Consider the following 19,295-nt stretch of genomic DNA (forward strand, 5'->3'; position numbering starts at 1 on the left):
AGTTTCAAAGATTGTTTCCTTTTCTTTCAACCCTTTTGCAGGCTTGGACGGCACAGTGCTGAGGTCAGAGACATAAGCCACACAATGAGGTCAACGGAGAAAGGGAATGATGTTGTTAAGCAGCGGTTCTTGTTTCCAGCACTTCAAATAAAACGAGTTTTTTCTTCATTGGCAGGTCAAGCCATATCCGTGTCATCCATGCTCAGCATTTGCCGCTGGTAAAAAAAAGGAGCAACATCGTATGAGCAAAGCTTTCAAACTGATTAATTAATCTTTATTTTTTTTAGAAACAATATTTCTAAAATGGTTTTAGGTTAAGATACCTCAGGATACACGTAGCCGTCAGAGCCATTCCTGCAGATGTGTAACTCATCCTCGGTGGTTTTCTGGTACACGGGATTGTCAAAGTGAATGGTGTTGGTGTTCTTCCTATGCCAGTGTCTCCAGAGGTACATTGCTCCAAATACCAGAAGAGCCAAAATCACTGCAGAAGAGAAGAGTTACAATGCCATTCAATGAAAAAGAGAGCAGATTAAGTATCCTTGAGTAAGTGAGCAGGTTTAAGATATCATGTTTTGTTTCACAGAGAGCTGTGAAGAGCTAAAAAGTAGGACTTACTCAGTGGCAACACAACGTAGAGAGCAACAGGGTGGGAGGGTGGGGCTTCTTCAGGCTGCACGGCTGCTTGTCTGTCACCTGCAAAAGCAGAAAATAAATGTTTTCTTCATACAGTCTCTTAAAAAACAATAACATCTTATTTGACATGAGCCAGAAGACAGTTAGCTTAGCGTCACACCCAGTGGAGTGAGTCTAGGAAGTTAGCCATAAAATTACCCATAAAGATATAACTCAACATCATATCACCCTATAAATAAATATCATTCAATAAAACTACTACTGGTCATTTCAACCAGGCAGTAAGTAAGTAGTTAGCTTTCTGTTGTTGTAACAGTTGTAACAGTGCCAGTATACAGTAAATGTCAAAATAATAAATTCTATTTTGGCAAAAGTTAGAAAAATACATACATACAATATGATACCAAAAGCAGCATCAGTGTTTTTGGCCACAATTAAAAAAAATCATAAATAGGATGAGAACAATAATCTGAGTGTCTAAAAATGTAAAGAAAGTTTCTGTACCTTGAGCAGTGACGGCAGGCTTCTCTGTTTTCTGATTAGGCTGCACAGCAGAGGTAGTTGTGGGTTTCTTGGTGGTTGTAGTTGTGGTGGTCGGGTCTGGCTGCCTGGGTGTAGCAGGATTTGTGGGCCCTTTTGGTGGGAGCGGAGCAGCAGTTTTGGGAGGCGCAGCTGTGCTTTCTGCAAAATAAAAATAAAGGGTTTAATTTCAGGATTTGATTTTAATTCCATCTTTTTTAGTAACAAGAGGTGCAGATGTTTACCTGCCACGCATTTCTTCATGTCAGGTCCCAGGACCATGCCATCAGGACAGGCACAGGTGTATCTGGGAGACTGTGGGTCGTTCTGAGGGGCAGGTAGGCACAGGAACTCACAACCTCCATTTGTGCACCAGTTCGAACCTAAAATAAAACAGGGAAGGCATTAGAAAAAAAGATTCTAATTTCACAAATTATTTTTTAATATCTCTAATGTACAAATGTTTCCTTACTGGCTGGCTGCTTCAGGTTGTGGTGCAGTATGATGTCTTCTGGCTGGCCCAGGTCGTTTGCCAGCTCAGTGATGTCGCTTCCTGTCAAGCGGTTGGCACTAAACACAGCAGCGTTGTTCATGTCTGTCCAAAATACTTTCTCCTGTTTTTAGAAAGAAATACAACTTGAGTTAAACCGATTAAGAATTAGTACAGCGCTCAACAATTGAAGCTCTGGCTTTGTATGTTAAACCATTTCAGATAAAAACCCTCCATGAACTTTGTTAGACTTGGACTGGCTGGTTTTAGCAATTTAAGAAAACAACTAGTGTTGCCAATAAGTCAGGCAGATTTGTGGTTCCCGTCCTGCAATCATTACCAAAAGGATTCATCCTTAGTGGCACTTTAATCAAATAACAACAATCCCTTTGACCTTACTGAGTCATAGTTAATCTGGGAATACACTGCCTTCATCACTAACCTCAAAGACTGTCAGGGAGAGTGGGTGGGAGAGTTTTTCCTCATTAATAATGAGACTGTGTCGGGCCCCTCCATTCACATCGATGCTGGAGAGAGAGTGCAGCTTGGAGTCCACCCAGTATAGACGTTGGTTGACCATGTCTGGTAAGAAAATGAAACACACAAATAATAGTTTTGACTACGATATTTTCATTACACAGTAAATAAAAATCACTGCTAAAAATGCATTCAGGAAGCTGTGCTTACCCAGGGTGATGCCATTCGGCCACACAATGTTGTCTTTTACTAAAGTAGTGCGATCTGCACCGTTCAGCCCACTCTTCTCAATCTTAGCTTCTTCACCCCAGTCTGTCCAGTACATCAAACTAAAGAGGACACAGTAAAGAAATCATGAGGCTAAAGACAAAACGCACCAGTTCATGTCAAACTATAATACCGGTAATACATTTTATTTATAGGCGCCTTTCAGACCCTCAAGGTCACCTTACAAAAACACATGAGCAATAGCAGCAAAAAATATATATTAAATATGGTAAAATAAAATTTAGACATAAACAGTCATAAAAGTATAAAGGCAAATATAAAAACTGGGCAAGGTAAAAATGGACTCAGACAGATCAGGTGTATGCAATTCTAAATAGATGAGTCTTGAGACGTGATTGAAAAGTGGTGAGACAGTGTGTGGTCCGGAGAGCAAGTGGAAGTGCATTCCAAAGTCTCGGGGCAGAACAACTAAAGGCTCTGAGTCTAATGGTAGTCAGGCGAGCAGGTGGAACTGACAGAAGGGAAGCTGAAGAAGAGCGGAGTGTACGAGGGGTGAGTATGTATGGAGAAGATCGGATAGATATGGAGGAGCAAAGTTATGAAGCGCTTTGAAAGTGAGAAGCAGGATCTTGAAATTGACACGGAGGTAAATTGGAAGCCAATGGAGCTGTTTAAGAACAGGTGTTATATGTTCAGTGGATCTAGTGACATTAATGTAAGGAAACGTACTCGCTGTGATGTCTGTTTAAACACTTACTTGTTTACTGGATCGACTGTGATGGCTCGTGGCTTGTCCAGGTCCGTTGCGATCAGGGTCTTCTTCTTACTGCCGTCCGTTGTTGCTACAGAAATAGTCTTCAAAACACTGTCAGTCCAGTAGATGTTGCCATGGATCCAGTCCACCGCAATGCCCTCTGGGGCCTCTATCCCACTTTCAACCACCACATTGTGGTGAGAGGAATTGCCAGCCACATCTATCATAGAGCTGTTTGGAGGAAGGCAAGAGTGGAGAGATTAATTTCATCTGCATCATGGGTCTTGAATGAGAGCCACTCCATACTATGCAAAATGAAGCAAGAAACTCATAAAGAAATGTAAAAAAGAAAGGACACAGATAAAGATTCTTACCTGTAGATTTTCTTCAGAGACAGGTCAGACCAGAAGATCATCTTGTTTGCCATATCCATGTCGAGAGCCACTGCGTTCTTCAGCTGTGGGATCACACGCACGTACTCGCTGCGGTCCACTGTCAGCTTCCTCACCTCGTGTTTGATGGTGAAGTACAAGGTGGGCACTGTGCCTGGTGGAGGCAGAGGAGGACAGTTCGGTTAAACTTGCTTGTCTTGTCTGAAGGTTGCGTCACAGGATCAAGCGTTAAGTGGGTTTAAGTGGGCTTTCTTTCTAACATTACCTGAATCAGCCTTGCAAGTTTTGGTCGCAGGGTCAATCATATAGCCCTCTTCACAATCACACTTGTAGCTGCCTGGCAAGTTGATGCAGATCTGAGTGCAAGTGTCTGGCTCAGCACATTCGTCAATGTCTGCAGAATTGAAGAAGTTGGCTCATTTGTTTGTTTCTATTGTGCACATTGTTAAATGACATGTTTACGATCTGTCTGGTTCTTAAGAGGCAGAATTTTAAATGTCTCCGTCCGCTCACCTTCACAGGTTTTGTTGTCGGCCTTCAGCCTGTATCCAGCAGGGCAGGAGCAGTTGTAGCCAATCTTCAGATCGTTGCAGTAGTGAGAGCAGCCGCCATTTCCGGTCAGACACTCATTGTTGTCTGCAGAGACAAACAGGCAAAAAGCTTTCAAATAATATTCACGACAACCAAATCCTTAGCTGACCGGGAATTTACTCATTCAAACCACAAGCTATGTAGGTCAAGTCAGGTATTCTAGTCATATTTCCCTACAGGCTGGCAGCCATGAATGTGTACAAGATGACTTCACTTACCACACTCTTTCGCTGGTTCATCAGACCCGTCCTTGCAGTCGTTCTGCTTGTTGCACACTTTCTCCGTGTCGATGCACTCCCCACTGCGACACTGGAACTTGTTTGGGCCTTCACATACTGTGGAAGAGACCAGGGGAGTATGAATGAGACCGCAATGTAATCATGTGGGACTTTCTTTCTTTTCAAGAAAGAAGCTTTTGATTACAGTTTGTGGGTGAAACTGAATGAAATCTTTTTACCTGTATCACATTCAATCTCATCAGTGAGGTCCCCGCAGTCAGCACGTCCATTACATTGGAGGCTTTTGTTAATGCAGGTGCCGTCCTTACACTGGAACTCATCTGAGCGGCAAGTGGAATGAGCTGGAAGAGAAGGAAGAAGGTAAATGAACGAAAACACAAAAAGAGAGATGGAGAGAGAGAGTAATGGAATAGAGATTAGAATAAGAAGAAACATAATACCTCCAGAAAATATTTACTGTCAGTCTCCATTAAAAATGTAATGTGCAGGTTGGCTTTAACAATAAGAAATTTTTAAAAACTCACTGCAATTAGCCTCGTCCGAACGATCCAGGCAGTCGAACCCTCCGTCACACTTCCAGTTGCCGTGGATACAGTCCCCATTCGCACACTGGAACTCGTGAGGTCTGCACGTCTTCTCTGGCTTCCTTCCTTCACAGTTCTGGGGCCACTCGTCAGACCCATCGGAGCAGTCTCTGTCTCCATCGCAGCGCCATATCGCAGGCACACACATTGAGTTGTTGCATTGGAAGGAGCGAGAGTTACAGGTGGGTTTGGGACAGGACGCCTCATCTGAGCCATCTGAGCAGTCGTTGTCGCTGTCACAAACAAAGCTCTTGGATATGCACTGGCCATTGGCACAACGAAACTCACGGTCGTCACACTGCTTGGCCGCTGTGGTGAAACATGAGAGGAGGATAGGAGTTAGAAATCGATCAATTATGATATCAATAACAACACTTATTACATATTTATTTATATGTATTAACTAGACTTCAGGATTATAAATACACTACTAGTATTAGCTTTTTTTTTTTAAAGATTACTTGACTTTAAGTCTGTTCTTCAAATCCCTTTTGAGATATTAATATTATACATTGAACAAAATTCATTCTTGCCAAAAACACTTTCAGTTAGTCGTGTCTTGTTTGTGGATGCTTTAGCATGAACTTTGAGGTGTAGAAAAACTCGGCTCTGGTAGAAAACTTACTGCAGTTTTTCTCATCAGCGCCGTTAGTACAGTCGGCTTTGCCGTCACATTGCCAGTCTTTTGATATGCACTGGCTCATGGGATCGCCACAGTTGAACTGCGAATCCCGACAGATTTTGACTCCTGAGGAGAGAAACATGAAGCGTGACTCATTTCACGTGACCACAGAGAGACACAGCTTTTTGTTATTATGTCGTAAAGCTTAACAATCATTTACTTGTAGAAGCTGCAGTGACTTTGTTAATGTGTTTCTGATTCCCTGTGGTGACAGTTTGATCCAAAACTATTTTCTAAATGTTAAAAAATCATCAGGAAATTGGTCCGTCAAGCATAAAAAAACCTCAAGAATCCCAAGTGTAAGGTGTAGCTGATATGTGATAACATACCGCAGCTAGCGGGCAGCTCATCAGTTCCATCACCACAATCATCACTTCCATCACAAATCCACCTGCGGGTGATGCACCTCCCATTTCCGCACTTAAACTGATTGGCGTTGCATATGTAGGCTGCATCTGTGAAAGACAAAAATCACAACTGGAGTTCAGTGTGACGTGAGGACAAACTGCCACCCTGGTTTACATTCAATATCACCAGATCTTCTTATCAGCACTCATCAATTAGCTCACAGCTTATTGGCCCTAAAAAATGTTATTACTGTGCTGTTAATGAATCACTGAAAAATACACACGGAGGGAAAAAATTACAACTGAAGGCCACTGAGGTTCAGACAAACAACGGTGTAAAAAAGAAAACAAATCCAAATGTGCTAACAAAGGAAATTTGTTAATGTGTTACTCAGAGTCAAAGACAGTGAAGTACGGATAAGTGATGCTGTAAAAAAGGGAGAGAAAAAACAGGTTTTACTTATTGCTTCACTCAGGAAATTAACAAATTAAGTTATTGACACTGTGTCTCATGTTAGAACTAATCAAAGTGACTTCAATATAAAGTATTTCGACAAAGAATTATTCCCCCCGAAGTCATTCACATGCAAGGCCCAGTTTTTACAAACTTAGTCAAAAGATATAGACAAAAACAGAAAATGTATTCAGTCTCGTTTCTCTCTTCAGCAAAGAGTTGTTTATCTGGGTAAATACCCTGGTTTATGTGGCTTAAACGTGTGCCACATCAGATGTGTACAGATGGACCATGGCAAAGCATCGTTTCATGTAGGAGACAAACGTTTCACTACTGTGTTTAAAAGTTTAAAGCTTTGCAACCTTAAACTGACCATGGTTTCTTTCAGGCTCACAGGTCGCGGCGGTCACCTCAGTGAAATAGCCATTAAAAAAAGCCGGACACTGCCCCAAATATGCGTCATCCTCCATCCCCTCCTCAGTGCCTGTCCCTCCTGTGACCTGGAGGCTTAGCTTACTGTCAGGCTATCCCTTTAAGACAATAGCATGGGAGGAGTTGAACCATCACACCACCAGTTGCTGATTGGTCCCAAAGTGGCATTCCTCATAACAGCATCACCACAGTGACCCGCAGATGGAGGCGGAGGCTCTAAACAGAAGAAATTCTGTCATCCCAGAAGTGTAAATGAGTGATGACGCGTTACAAAAGAAACAGAACAAGTCTGACTGATTACGATAAGTTGGTGCGGATGGTTATAGCACAAAGAGAGGATGCTTTCTCAACACTTGATATGTGGCCAAGGGTTGCCTCCCTGCTTTTCTGGCACTGTGAAAAGTAACACTGAATTGAGAAATGTACTGTATTTCTTGTCTTGCTATTTTAGCAACATTTAGTTGAGTCTCAGTTTCCCTTAAAGGGGGGAAAAAAACGCTCTGCATGTCCACTTCTGACACAAACGTAGGATGAAGCCTGGCAAACAGCCAGCAGAGGTTCCAGGAACAGACTTTCCAAAACATACTAAAGAACTAACGCACATAGAGCACGTCATTCAGTGCTCAGTTTACATCTACAGCAAACTTTAAAGAACTCTCACTCATTTCCCCTTTATGAAGCAGCCATTTAAATCGAATCCACTGAAAAAAAGGAGGAACCAAAGCAGGTTAAAAGCTGCTTCTTCCCGATCTTTAAACTTTCAACCTCGTCCCCAAGGGTGGAAAATATAAACTTCCCAAGCCTATGTTTTCATTTTCCACTGCTAATGTTTCCCACAAGTCTCTTTAGTCTCTCATTAAGACTGCTAAGTAAAATGAGGTTTCCATGAACTCTTTACCGTAAGTCTTTCTCAGAGACAAAATTAAAGTTTGCACCTGGCTGATGACGGTGATATACTGGTAAGTTCTCTCTGTTTTGTGTTTGACATTTTTAGACCTCAATGTTCAAAAATTCCCCAACGGTTCGTGGCCTCGTTTGCCACTTTGTTCATAACATGTCATAAAGCAAATTTGTGAACACTGCAGTTTAAATAGAAACTGATCTTTATCACTTTTAGTCAATTTATAATCTGAAAACTAAGTTCAGAAGTATCACTACTGCATCAAAAACTACCTCTAGTCTATCTAGTCAGCTAGAGCCTTAAAACCTAAGACCACAAACTGCCAGTATGTTTACTAGTTTGAACAGGATGTCAGAAAGCTCAGGTAGAGCGTACTTTGTTTCTGCAAGAGAAAGTGCACCCTCCAGTTTCTATTTATACCCACAGTATAAACCTTCAAAGCCACCAGACCTCACACATACAACACTACCATACTAGGCTATTCAGGCACTACCTTAAACACATGCCCGGCCGCTATGGTTCAGTTCAAAATGTAGTAAAGCTGAAGCTTGTCTGACAGCAGAAACTGGCTTTACAGAATCAGTCACAATGCTGAGTGACAACAATCATCCCTTGTGACTACATGAGACTTTGTTCTCTAACAATACATTGCTGTCTTTCTGTGGTACGTGTCTGCAATATACACACACCAGAAGCCTTCATAAAGAGAAGGCTTTATTTATTCAATCATATACCCAGCAGTTAATTAATAACCAGGATGGATATCCATCACGAGGACCGGCAGCACTCACTTGTGCATTAGGTCTGGATTTATGATGATTAGTCCGGTCATGTAGCTGCACTTTATTGAGTCCAGTGGAGTCATTGCCTGATAAATGAAGACAGTAATGTGCTCGAATGACGTTAGATTGAAACATGCTTTGAACAAGTGCAAGACTTGATAATGAGGTGGCCATCTGCAGAAGAGCAAAACTTGCAATGCTTTACTTTGTAACCTTCAAATAATTTTAGTATTTTAAGCCTATGTAAAGACTATGTTAATGCGTGAATGATTCCTATACTCTAAAGCTGGAGGTATTTCTAAATAATAAATAGGCAAGACTATAAAGTGTCTCTATTTGTGAGTCACTGCATTGTAAAGGTTTCTTCTCCCATGTAGGAAAACGAAGGCTTTTATTACACACACACACACGCACACACACAGACATGCACAGCTATACATACACTAGCAAATATGATGAATGGAAGCGGAAATCTGAAAAGCTCTTGTTGGAGAGTACAGATTTTAGGGAGGGTTAATGAAGCAGGGGGCAAAATTGTGCTGCAGAACATTGATTCCTCCGAGGGAGTTCACTCATTCAGTGACCATGTTTGAGGACGACAATGGGACGATGTAAGGATCAGCCCGAGACTTAACATGGCACAAAAGCCTGAATGCTAATGATATGAGGGAACAATTAAACACGTTTTAAATACTGAATCTTCATTAAATGAATGTTTCATTCCCTTTTTAATGAATGTTAATGTTTCATCGTGTTAAATATTCAATTTAAGCCAGTTATGGGATATATCCGCCTTTTTATTATCTGCTTTGTTCAGTTAATTCTCTTTAGTTCATATTTGTACTCAAAGGTTTCTGCGTCTCTTCTGGCTCAGTTTCCCCCATTTTGCGTCACAGTGGAAAACGTAGGCTACATCCTGTCTTCTGTGAGGCCTGGAAACCTCTGAGTGTCCAAACTGTCCATTAACATGTACATTAACTCATTCTTTATGCAGTCAGTAAAAGTACTTCGAAGCTATTTCCTCGGATATTTTTCAACAAATGTGCGCAGCTACAGTAAAAATGCAGACTTTCTTGCATCCAATTTCCTGCATCCCGCTTGAAGGAGGAAGCCTCGCCTTTCAGCCGCACCCTCCACCCCTCCCAGCTCCATTCGTTGACAACGGCCTTTTTGGGCCACGCCCACCCGAAACTCAAAGCCGGCCGGCAAGTCGAGCATGGTTGGATGTTCTGTTTCATTTTACAGCGAAACGAACCAATCAAAACGCCGTGCGTACATTCATTCATATATGCAGAAATCGTAAACCACGTTGTGGAATTATCGTCAAAATTATTGACTTGTACATCTTTATGTACCGATACAAAGAATCAGGTTATTACACCTTTCATTAAAAAAAAAAAAAAAAAAAAAAAGAAAAGAAAAAAAACACGAGAAAGGAAATGCAGTTACCGTGAAATCTATTTCCTTACCTGTTTGAGGCAAACAATGAATAAGCATCAACAGACACCAGCAAGCGGACAGCCCGGCGAGTCCCTTCCAAATCCCAAACATGTCCCGTTTCTTCTTATATTGTCAGCTACAAAATAGAAGTCAGCTGCGCGCACATATGTGAAAAAAGAAGGAAGAGTTCGCGGTTGTATCTGTGCGTAAAAAGACTCCGGAGGAGACAGAATCCCAGAGCAGAGTCACCCAGTGCTGGTCCGTGAATGTCGACTGTGAGCAAAATATATTAAGGAGCCCGTGTCACATCTCACCACTTTCTATGAGGCTGGCACGAGGGCGGTGCCAAACCAGTGGTGTGATGTTTGAATTTGGCCTTGAGCATTGCTTGGGGGTGGAGCCTACTGGTTCCATCACTCCACCATGAAAAAGCATAGCTTCCTCCTGTGTGTGTGTGTGTGTGTGTGTGTGTGTGTGTGTGTGTGTGTGTGTGTTTTAGAACGTATAATATGTCTGAAAGGAAGAGGAAACTCTGACTGCACTATCTGTAACACATTGATAGCACCTTTTACAAAAAAGCCACAAAAGATATCACATGCAGTCTCACTACAGCCAGACTGACTGTGATGATAACACTTTGGTAAATGAAAACAACAAAAAGAGCAAGTGTGAGAGTGTGCTACAACATGTGGAGTTAAATAGTAGCAAGAAAGAAACAGTGATGAGAGCCACACACATTTAGAGTGTGGTTGTTGTACAACTTTCAGCCCCCTCCACCACCACCCTTTTATTCAACCTAAATTCCATATTAAAAATTAACCAGACAATTCATGAATGATTCTAACACAAAAATGACTGAAAAAGCAAAATAATGATGAGAAATAATTCATATTAATGGGCCGAATGCAGCGCAGATATGTACGATACATATCTTTGTACTCCATCAGTTTCGCTGCAGCCTGACCGCTCTCCTGATCATAATGCCTTGAATTGTCGGGATGCTTTAACGCTGACAAACTGCCATACTTTAGCTTACTGTATTAACCAGGTCTATGCAAAGGTTATTTGTGTCAACAGTCACTGGTCGATCTTCAAGCGCAGGCAGATCATTTGCAAAGCAAAATATCGGCTTTATAAGTGAAGCACTTTGTTTGCTGCAGAAAAAGCTGCAATTTACTGGAATCAGTCAGGTACTCTGGGGGCGAGACGCCTTCTTCCCTGGAAAAACCTCTACAGCCAGGAAAAGTGGTCTGCCACATCACTGTCTCCTCATCCCTCCCCATAATGCTTACTTGATGTAACTCCTAAAAATTGAGTGTCTGGTTATACAGAAAAGTGATTCCAGGTTTTCCTGGCATGTTTTGGGGAAAATCACATTTTTAATAGGTTTGAGATCAGTGCCAATGACAAAGAGAGAGTTTTGCTTCAGAATACATGGACATGATACATATGTAGAAGTCAAATCAGGCAGATAAAGTGTTTTAGTGTTTTTAAAGTGCTGTGTGTGAGTGCTCCCAGAGTAAGAAAGAGGGAGGAGGAGCTGGGCTTGGCTCCTTGTAGGGGCAGGGAATAATCTGTGGGAGGCATTCCTGGAATGTAAAAAAAGCAGCTGGATTACATATTCTGGTTCCCGGCATCCCCCCACACACTGCTAACACACACAGAGGCGCAGCTCTGAAACCATGTGTACACTTTAAATAGTGCCTACATCATGGCCGGTACCTTTAGTCAAACATCAACTCTACTTACTTCCGTAGAGGCCTGTGAGTCATTAGAAAGGCTCCTTAATAATGACTTACAAACCCCATTTTGTCCCCTAATACAAACACAGTATCACCACTGCTGTTAACAGGTTGGACCTGTTCCACTCTAGTGTGACACTGGGCCACCTGGACCTCAAACTGCTAAATGGAAGTAAGCCATTATTTTATTTTATTTCAGAACAATGTCAGTGAAAACATTTTTTTCTAGCATATACATATTATCATTATATACAGTTGTTATAGATTTGGAATATACAGTGGTACCATGACTGGGGGGAGCATGGGTGCAAATAAACCATATGCTGTTTCTCGTTGCTTGTTGCCATTAACATGATCTTGTTCTTTGACATAAGAGTGGGAATGTTATCCAGCATCACTCAGTCCTAATTAATCAGCAGCTTTCTGAATTATTGCCAACATTCTCCATCTTATCCTGATGACTACTGTGTCTCCAAGTCTCCCTATCTACAGTGTTGGTATTCTGTGTTCACACCCTGATTGCCAATCACTGATTCGTACCCTGAATTGATATTTTGCTTCCCTCCATTAGCAAACATATTAATAGTTGAAGATACCAGAGATGGAATAAATAGTAGACTAGTTCCTATAAATCTTCCCTGCTCTGTGAATTCAGGCAGCCTTGAATTCTTATTGACGCTCTTCTACTAAAGAGAGAACTGGACTCAGTCAGAAACACACCACATCATTAAATGCCTTGAGTTGTGAAAATTACGAGTGTCTCAGGGCCAACAAAGCTGATAAGTGTGCACATGCATACGTAATTCATGTGCACACTCTGATGCCCGAAGGCCAGATGTGATGGCAAAGCAGCTAATGTCTAACAGGTTCCAGTTAAAATACAACTAACAAATCAGAAATCGGAAGAGTACAAACACACACGCTCACACACTTACACAACTTTTTCCAAGAGCACGAGTGTGTCTTTATCTCAGTGTTGTGTGAAATCTTTGCAACTCACAGTCTTCCCCTAATTCAGGTCTGTCTCTGAACATTTGTGGTTCTGAAATCATATAACATTGTCAGCCAAATCGTTTTTCTACTTAAAATCAGCACGTCTCTGTGCTGCCTGTGAACACAGTGGAACTTCCTTTAGAGCAATAAATTATTTTATTGCTGACAGAAACGCAGAAGTATAAAAGTTATTGTGAAGCCATTAAAGGGAACTCTTCATGGACTTGGACTTCAAGCTTCTTCTGACAAAAAGCTCTTAATATAATTTAAAATTATACAAGGAAAAGTAAATAAATAAAATTACACACATATGTCCATGTTACCAGATATGTGTGCTGTTTGTGTGACGTGTATGTTCACTGCTTTGTCGTGGCAAAGAAGCCCAAAATTAGTGTGAATTACTTTTCCACTGCTACTGCTGCTGCTGCCCCTCCTCCCTCCGCAGATGTTAACAGCTGCTTTTAAGTTGCTGCAGGGGCAGTCCAAGGGTTTCTAGAAATAAGGAAAACTAGTTTGTCCCCTTCCTCCTCTCATCCTTATGAATCAACAGTGTGGACCTTCTGGAGTCTGCGATGTGTACATCTCCTTAGGCATACTGTACATTCAGGAGCAAACATTTTAAGGGAATAGCAATGCCGTTTGTCATCTGCAAGAAGAGTTTCTGTTTTGATTTGCTGGTATCACCATACTTGGAGTGAGACTGTTACAACATCTACTTTTAGATTCTCTTGGATGCTTTGACCATGGCAGAATTAATAAGAGGATTAAAGGTATAAATGAACTGAAGGACTCCTGATTTTGTACTTCTGGGATTTTTTTTTTTTAACTCACTGAAGAAAGCTCTTTGGGTGTATGGGCTTAAAATCACAGCCAGATCTAAAGAGCATGAGTGTGAGTTCACTGGGTCAAGCCTAACATATTTCTTCTATTTGTATGAGACTTCCTCCTAGTGGTGAAATTGGATAATTACACCTTCCCACGTGTTTCATGGAGGGAAGAAATAAATAGTTTCCCCTGAGATGTTTCTTACTTAGAAGACTAAAACTTATAAATACTTCCAAAACTTACTTATTGGGATTTCTTCTTGTTGGCCTCCAGCTGTTAGGAATACAATCTAATGGAGTAACATCATCAGCAACTAACTTTTCAGTTCTGATAAATGTGCCAATAATGCTGAGTAGTTGTTTATATTGAAAATAATTCTTTAAAGTTCTTTGTCCAGCATAATCTAAACTTCACACAGTCTCACACTAAAAAAAAAACAAAGCCGTTTAAAAGCTCAAATGAAAAAATGCCTTTAATCTAAAAGTATGCCTAATCTATGTCTCACCATATTATCGGCCCCTTAGTATCAACTGAGTGTCAGTTTAGATCATTTCAAACTGGTTTCCTGAACATGACAATGAGTTCATGTCACAGGGTGGAATGGACAAAGTTTAACTTATTATTTTTATTTCCTTGCATGTAGTGTTTTGTTTTATTCTTTGATTTTTATTTATTTTTAACATGTAGTGTTTTATTTTGTTGGGTTTTTGCATGCTTTTGTTTTGTTATGTGATTTGTTCCGGGGAGATGCCCTCCTGATCATTAACCTGGCACACCAGAACGAAGAGTCAGACAGGACGACGACGATCCTGTTGGTTTCTGCGCCGTTTGGACTCTTATGGGACTTGATCTTCATGGCTGAGGCTAGTGGATTTTAGCTGTATTGTTTTAACTGCTTTTAATGTTTTTAACTTCATTTTTCTGCCTGGCCAGAGTATTTTAGTGCTTTATTTTTGTAAATAAATTATAGTTTTAACAACTTGAGTTTATATTTACTACTTCCCTTGGCTGCTCCACTGCTCTTCCCGTCAGAAGGGTTTCCCTTCTGTTTTAAACTTATCACCCGTTAATCCTCTATTACATTAACAGTACTCAAATGGTCTCCACAGCTACCAGATCATCCAATGAGGCACCAGTGGGATGTGGTGACATGGTAGATTTGCAGGATGGATGGGCAGCTGACAAATCTGCATCAACGGTGTGACACTGCCACGGTTTAGGTTAGAAACCCCAAACAGTGATATCCGCATGGAGCAAGATCTCAGAGGAATGCTTCCAGCATCTTGTTGACTTTATGCCATAAAGAATTGAAGCATTTCTGGAAGCAAAAGGGGTCCAAGCATGACATTAATGCCCATGATGAGTGTATGTAAACAACGCTACATGTGTGGTAGAAGAGGTAACTAGCTATGTGTCCATAAATTATAATGATTTTGCAAGCGGTACATCCGTGCATTGAAATTATAATCTGAAAATACTCTATGCAGTATATCCAACACCACACAGCCACAGAGGCAGAAAAAGTGCAGAAATAATGAAACTGTTCTGAAGTCCCAAAGTCACCACACATCAGCAGAAGAACAAGTTACAGTACTCATGTATTACAACCTTGTGATTCCTGAATTCTACAATCAGCAGTTGTAAGTGCTCATACTGGAAGTGTAACAGGTAAGCCGCAGCAGCAAGGTTTTTATTCTGTAAAGTAGTGGAGAGTGACTGGGCCTCAGCTCCATCGAACCTCAGACAAATAAGAGCTTCTGAGAAGTCTGGAAACACCCTGCGTACACAGCTGGCTGACTTTCCAACCTAAACAGTCAGAAACATGTGATGTACACACACCTCAGGAATCACAGCAGGTCCAGAGACTGTTGTCACAAAACATCATCAAAGTGAGGCAGAGGTGAAACATCAGCTCTGTTCATATCCAGAGGATATACGGAAGGTCAGGCAGCAGCTTAAGACTGTGTTAAAACACAGCTCAGTTGGCCTTCAGTGTTTACTTCCTTAAAGGTGTGACACAATACTGAGTAAAGCACAGACTTCAGGTTATGTAAGGAATTATTCACAGTTTGTCCAAGAATTTGAAAATACAGGTAACTGATTTAAAGGAAGCTAATGTTTTAATAGTGAAACTTATGATGGCAATATTTGACCTTAAGACCCATGTTTGACATTTCAAACATTTTCTGTAACTCAGTGAGTGTTACATGGTTACGTTTATTCCAAGATTTGGTCATGTGTCCTCCTGTTGGCATCCATAAGTGGATACGACAAAACAGACAATTGGTGGCAGTATAGTAAAATGTAGTATTAATATTGGTCATCAATACCAATGCATTAACTTTTTATATATAACTTTTTATACAGGTCTTGGTGGCAGGTTCAATCTCATAGCCCTCTTCACAATCACACTTGTAGCTGCCTGGGAGGTTGATGCAAATCTGAATGCAAGTGTCCGGCTCAGTGCATTCATCGATGTCTGCAAACAAACAAATAAAAGAAAGAACTTGGCATCTTTGGATTCTTAAAAAAAGTAGTTTCTAATAAACTTTCTTAAATCACGTTTATGACCCATGGCCTGCTTGTTAGGGTGCAGAAATGTGTCTGTTAGCTCACCTTCACAGGTTTTGTTGTCTGCTTTTAACCTGTATCCAGCAGGGCAGGAGCAGTTGTATCCAATCTTTAGATCGTTGCAGTGGTGAGAGCATCCGCCATTTCCGGTCAAACACTTGTTGTTGTCTGCAGAGACAAAGAAATATTTTAAATAATATTCATGAACAAAAGATGATTAGCCAACTGAAAACTCACATGCAGAAGCTTTGCTAATGTGTTTCTGAACATAACAATCAATGATCAGTAATATTCAGATAGGTGACACATAAAAAACACTTATTTAATCTAACACCGCATCTTTAGTAAGTCTGCTCTTTAGCAATGAATATGGCCCCCACTTCTTGTATGATGCCTGACAACATCGGGACATGCTATTAACGACTGATGTCATCGGGTATCTCCTCACAGATCTGGACCAGGGCATCACTCAGCTCCTGGTCAGTCAGAGGTGCAGTATGGCTGTGTTGGATGAACTGAATCATAATATCTCCAGAGCTGTTCTTTAGGATTAGGCTGCACAGCAGAGGTAGTTGTGTGTTTGTTGGTGGTTGTAGTTGTGGTGGTTGGGTCTGGCTGCCTGGGTGCAGCAGGATTTGTGGGACCCTGTGGTGGGAGTGGAGCAGCAGTTTTATCTTTAAGGGGAGGTGCAGCTGGCTGAATTTCAAGATTTGATTTTAATTCCATCTGTTTTAGTAACAAGAGGTGCAGATGTTTACCTGCCACGCATTTCTTCATGTCAGGTCTCAGGACCATGCCATCAGGACAGGCACAGGTGTATCTGGGAGACTGTGGGTCGTTCTGAGGGGCAGGTAGGCACAGGAACTCACAACCTCCATTCGTGCACCAGTTTGCACCTAAAATAAAACAGGGAAGGCATAAGAAAAAAAAATTCTATTTTCACAGATTCTTTTTAATATCTCGAATGTACAAATTTCCTTACTGGCTGGCTGCTTGAGGTTGTGGTGCAGTACGATGTCTTTTAGCTGGCCCAGGTCCTTTGCCATCTTAGTGATGTCGCTTCCTGTCAAGCGGTTGGCACTAAACACAGCAGCTTTCCTCATATCTGTCCAAAATACTTTCTCCTGTTTTTAGAAAGAAATACAACTTGAGTTAAACCGATTAACTATAGACAATCATTCTTTACAATACAATTATTATAGTTCTACAACTGTTTATAACTTGCATAGTTCATATTTCATATTTCTGTATAGTTTTCATATTTATATCCTGTACATAGCTTGTACACTCACTACAGCCTCTACATACTTATAGTTATAGCATATTCATAACCAGTGTTGATCAAGTTACTTGAAAAAAGTAATCAGTAACTAATTACTGATTACTTCCCCAAAAAAGTAATCCCGTTACTTTACTGACTACTTATTTTCAAAAGTAATTAATTACTTAGTTACTTTTATAAACACGATTTACAACCTGAACAGGTGATAAAGCGATAGATCTTTCAGCCCAATTCTACTTTTACTGCATAATCCATCATACAAAATGTAATCAAATGGAAAAGTCTCTTTTTAAAACTTGTTTTATTAGTTTTAATCTTTTAACTTTATGCATCAAGCAAAAATTAATTATATGCAACATTCTCTGACTTGAATAAATTAGTTTAACATTTAAACCTATTTTCTGCACATTCCAGCACATAAAATATTTTTTGTGTTTACACTCACTCTTTCAAATAGATGCAAGTAAAACACAGCAGAAAATAAATAAAGTCAAAGACTCAGCGGTCCTGTTGCTCTATTTTCACCTGTAAAGCAGGAGTGGTAGGCGGAGGTTTACCCTGGTGCAGGTGTGCCGCGGTCAGTTGAAGAATCCGCGAGTTTCTCTGTGAGTTTCCCATTACGTCGTTGCGCACTTGCTTGGAAGTTTAGGGGTTTTTTCGCTGTAAAAAGAAGTTTTCTTCCCACGCACAACGGACGCTAATGTTTTTGTCACTTTTTATGGAATCAAACTCAAAGTAAGGTCAGTACTTCCACGCTTTAAACGCTGCACGCTCATACTCTCTCCCACAATCGATATGTGATCCATTGTTGATCTGCACACAGCTGTTGTCACTAACGGCGCACTCGCTTACGTCACTGTCGTGAGACATTCTCGCAAAAAAATCACGGTTTTAGTAACGCAGTAATGCAGCGTTCCTACGCAAAAGTAACGGTAATCTAATTACCGTTTTTGCAATAGTAATCCCTTACTTTACTCGTTACTTGAAAAAAGTAATCATATTACTGCCCATCTCTGTTCATAACATACCTTCATACTGTGTACATTGTAACATACCTATAATAGACCCATTTTTGTAACATATCTATATATCTTATTGCTAATATATATTTTGTAATATATCTATTGCTAAAGCACTTTATGGATGGATGCAAATGCAATTTTATTGCGTTTGACAATAAAACTGAATTCAATTCTATTGTATTCTATTAACAATTAGTGCGGTGCTCAACAATTGAAGCTCTGGCTTTATATGTTAAACCATTTCAGATAAAAACCCTCCATGAACTTCGTTAGACTTGGACTGGCTGGTTTTAACCGTTTAAGAAAGCAACTAGTATTGTTAATTAGGGCTGAACGATATATCGCATTTGCGATAATAACGCGACATGATCAAGTGCAATTTTCTAACCGCAAAGGCTGCGATTATACTCTGGACATGTCCAAATTCATGGGCTGCATCCTCCTGAGGCCGCATTTGTAGACCGATTACGTCACAGCGACGCGCCGAAGGCTGTCCAAATTACTGCCATATCCCAGAATTCATAGCGCGGCCCAGCCAAACTCCAGTTTCCAGCAATGGCGGCCGCTACTAAGTTTTAAAATTACTCATACTAATCTTTCTGGGTCACAAAATAAACTTTTAACATATTTTCAGGCGAGAAAGTAGTTGTGTAAACATCAAATATCTGCTCGGTTTATCAAGATATCCCATATTTGCAAAAGTGCTTCGACGTTTTCAGAGGCGTCTGCTAGCCACCAGCTCGACAGCTAGCCGGGAGCTCGAGGGTTACTGATGCGGCCGAGAACAACACAACTCCCGGCACATCATTTTCAGATCACCGCGGAGTTTCGCTGCTCGGGTTAAACGTAATATATAAGTCACTTAGACAACCTAAAAATGTTATTGTTGGGCTTTTTTCAGTGTTTTGTTTG

General features: G+C 40.8%; 2 protein-coding genes across 6 annotated transcripts in view; both read right to left on the bottom strand.

Moving 5' to 3' along the window:
• Positions 1 to 132: 132 nt before the first annotated feature.
• The window catches only part of LOC102311447 (low-density lipoprotein receptor), a 31,550-nt gene continuing 12,387 nt past the window's right edge, over positions 133 to 19,295 (bottom strand). The window contains exons 1-18 of one of the 3 annotated variants that reach the window (XM_042213521.1): positions 9,978 to 10,258; positions 5,922 to 6,047; positions 5,536 to 5,658; positions 4,851 to 5,219; positions 4,545 to 4,667; positions 4,306 to 4,422; positions 4,010 to 4,132; positions 3,762 to 3,890; positions 3,479 to 3,650; positions 3,108 to 3,335; positions 2,333 to 2,451; positions 2,088 to 2,227; positions 1,628 to 1,769; positions 1,401 to 1,538; positions 1,141 to 1,317; positions 619 to 696; positions 324 to 484; positions 133 to 215 (exon numbers count right to left, since the gene is read on the bottom strand). In XM_042213521.1, coding sequence (XP_042069455.1) covers positions 177 to 215; positions 324 to 484; positions 619 to 696; positions 1,141 to 1,317; positions 1,401 to 1,538; positions 1,628 to 1,769; positions 2,088 to 2,227; positions 2,333 to 2,451; positions 3,108 to 3,335; positions 3,479 to 3,650; positions 3,762 to 3,890; positions 4,010 to 4,132; positions 4,306 to 4,422; positions 4,545 to 4,667; positions 4,851 to 5,219; positions 5,536 to 5,658; positions 5,922 to 6,047; positions 9,978 to 10,059 — 2,586 coding nt within the window. In that variant the 5' untranslated portion in view covers positions 10,060 to 10,258 and the 3' untranslated portion in view covers positions 133 to 176. Of the gene's footprint in view, positions 216 to 323; positions 485 to 618; positions 697 to 1,140; positions 1,318 to 1,400; positions 1,539 to 1,627; positions 1,770 to 2,087; positions 2,228 to 2,332; positions 2,452 to 3,107; positions 3,336 to 3,478; positions 3,651 to 3,761; positions 3,891 to 4,009; positions 4,133 to 4,305; positions 4,423 to 4,544; positions 4,668 to 4,850; positions 5,220 to 5,535; positions 5,659 to 5,921; positions 6,048 to 9,977; positions 10,262 to 19,295 lie in introns of those variants that run through there. The other 2 variants (XM_042213522.1, XM_042213523.1) reach the window with 2 other exon arrangements.
• Positions 15,606 to 17,349, bottom strand: LOC102311769 (low-density lipoprotein receptor). Of its 3 annotated transcripts, none has more exons than XR_006052890.1 (5): positions 17,062 to 17,348; positions 16,838 to 16,975; positions 16,460 to 16,724; positions 16,125 to 16,247; positions 15,606 to 15,987 (listed from the first exon to the last, which is right to left on the bottom strand). XR_006052890.1 is itself a non-coding variant. In XM_042213526.1 (5 exons), exons 2-5 carry the CDS (start codon positions 16,846 to 16,848, stop codon positions 15,854 to 15,856), a joined length of 465 nt encoding a protein of 154 aa, XP_042069460.1. In that variant the 5' UTR covers positions 16,849 to 16,975; positions 17,062 to 17,349; the 3' UTR covers positions 15,606 to 15,853. The 3 variants fall into 3 exon arrangements, 2 of the variants coding, with proteins under 2 accessions (XP_042069460.1, XP_042069459.1); XM_042213526.1 differs by having other exon boundaries at positions 16,528 to 16,724; positions 17,062 to 17,349; XM_042213525.1 differs by lacking the exon at positions 16,460 to 16,724 and having other exon boundaries at positions 17,062 to 17,346.

Source organism: Haplochromis burtoni, unplaced genomic scaffold (assembly GCF_018398535.1).
Source record: "Haplochromis burtoni strain Fernald_Lab_line unplaced genomic scaffold, NCSU_Asbu1 Contig_448, whole genome shotgun sequence".
In the NCBI taxonomy this organism is placed as follows: domain Eukaryota; kingdom Metazoa; phylum Chordata; class Actinopteri; order Cichliformes; family Cichlidae; genus Haplochromis; species Haplochromis burtoni.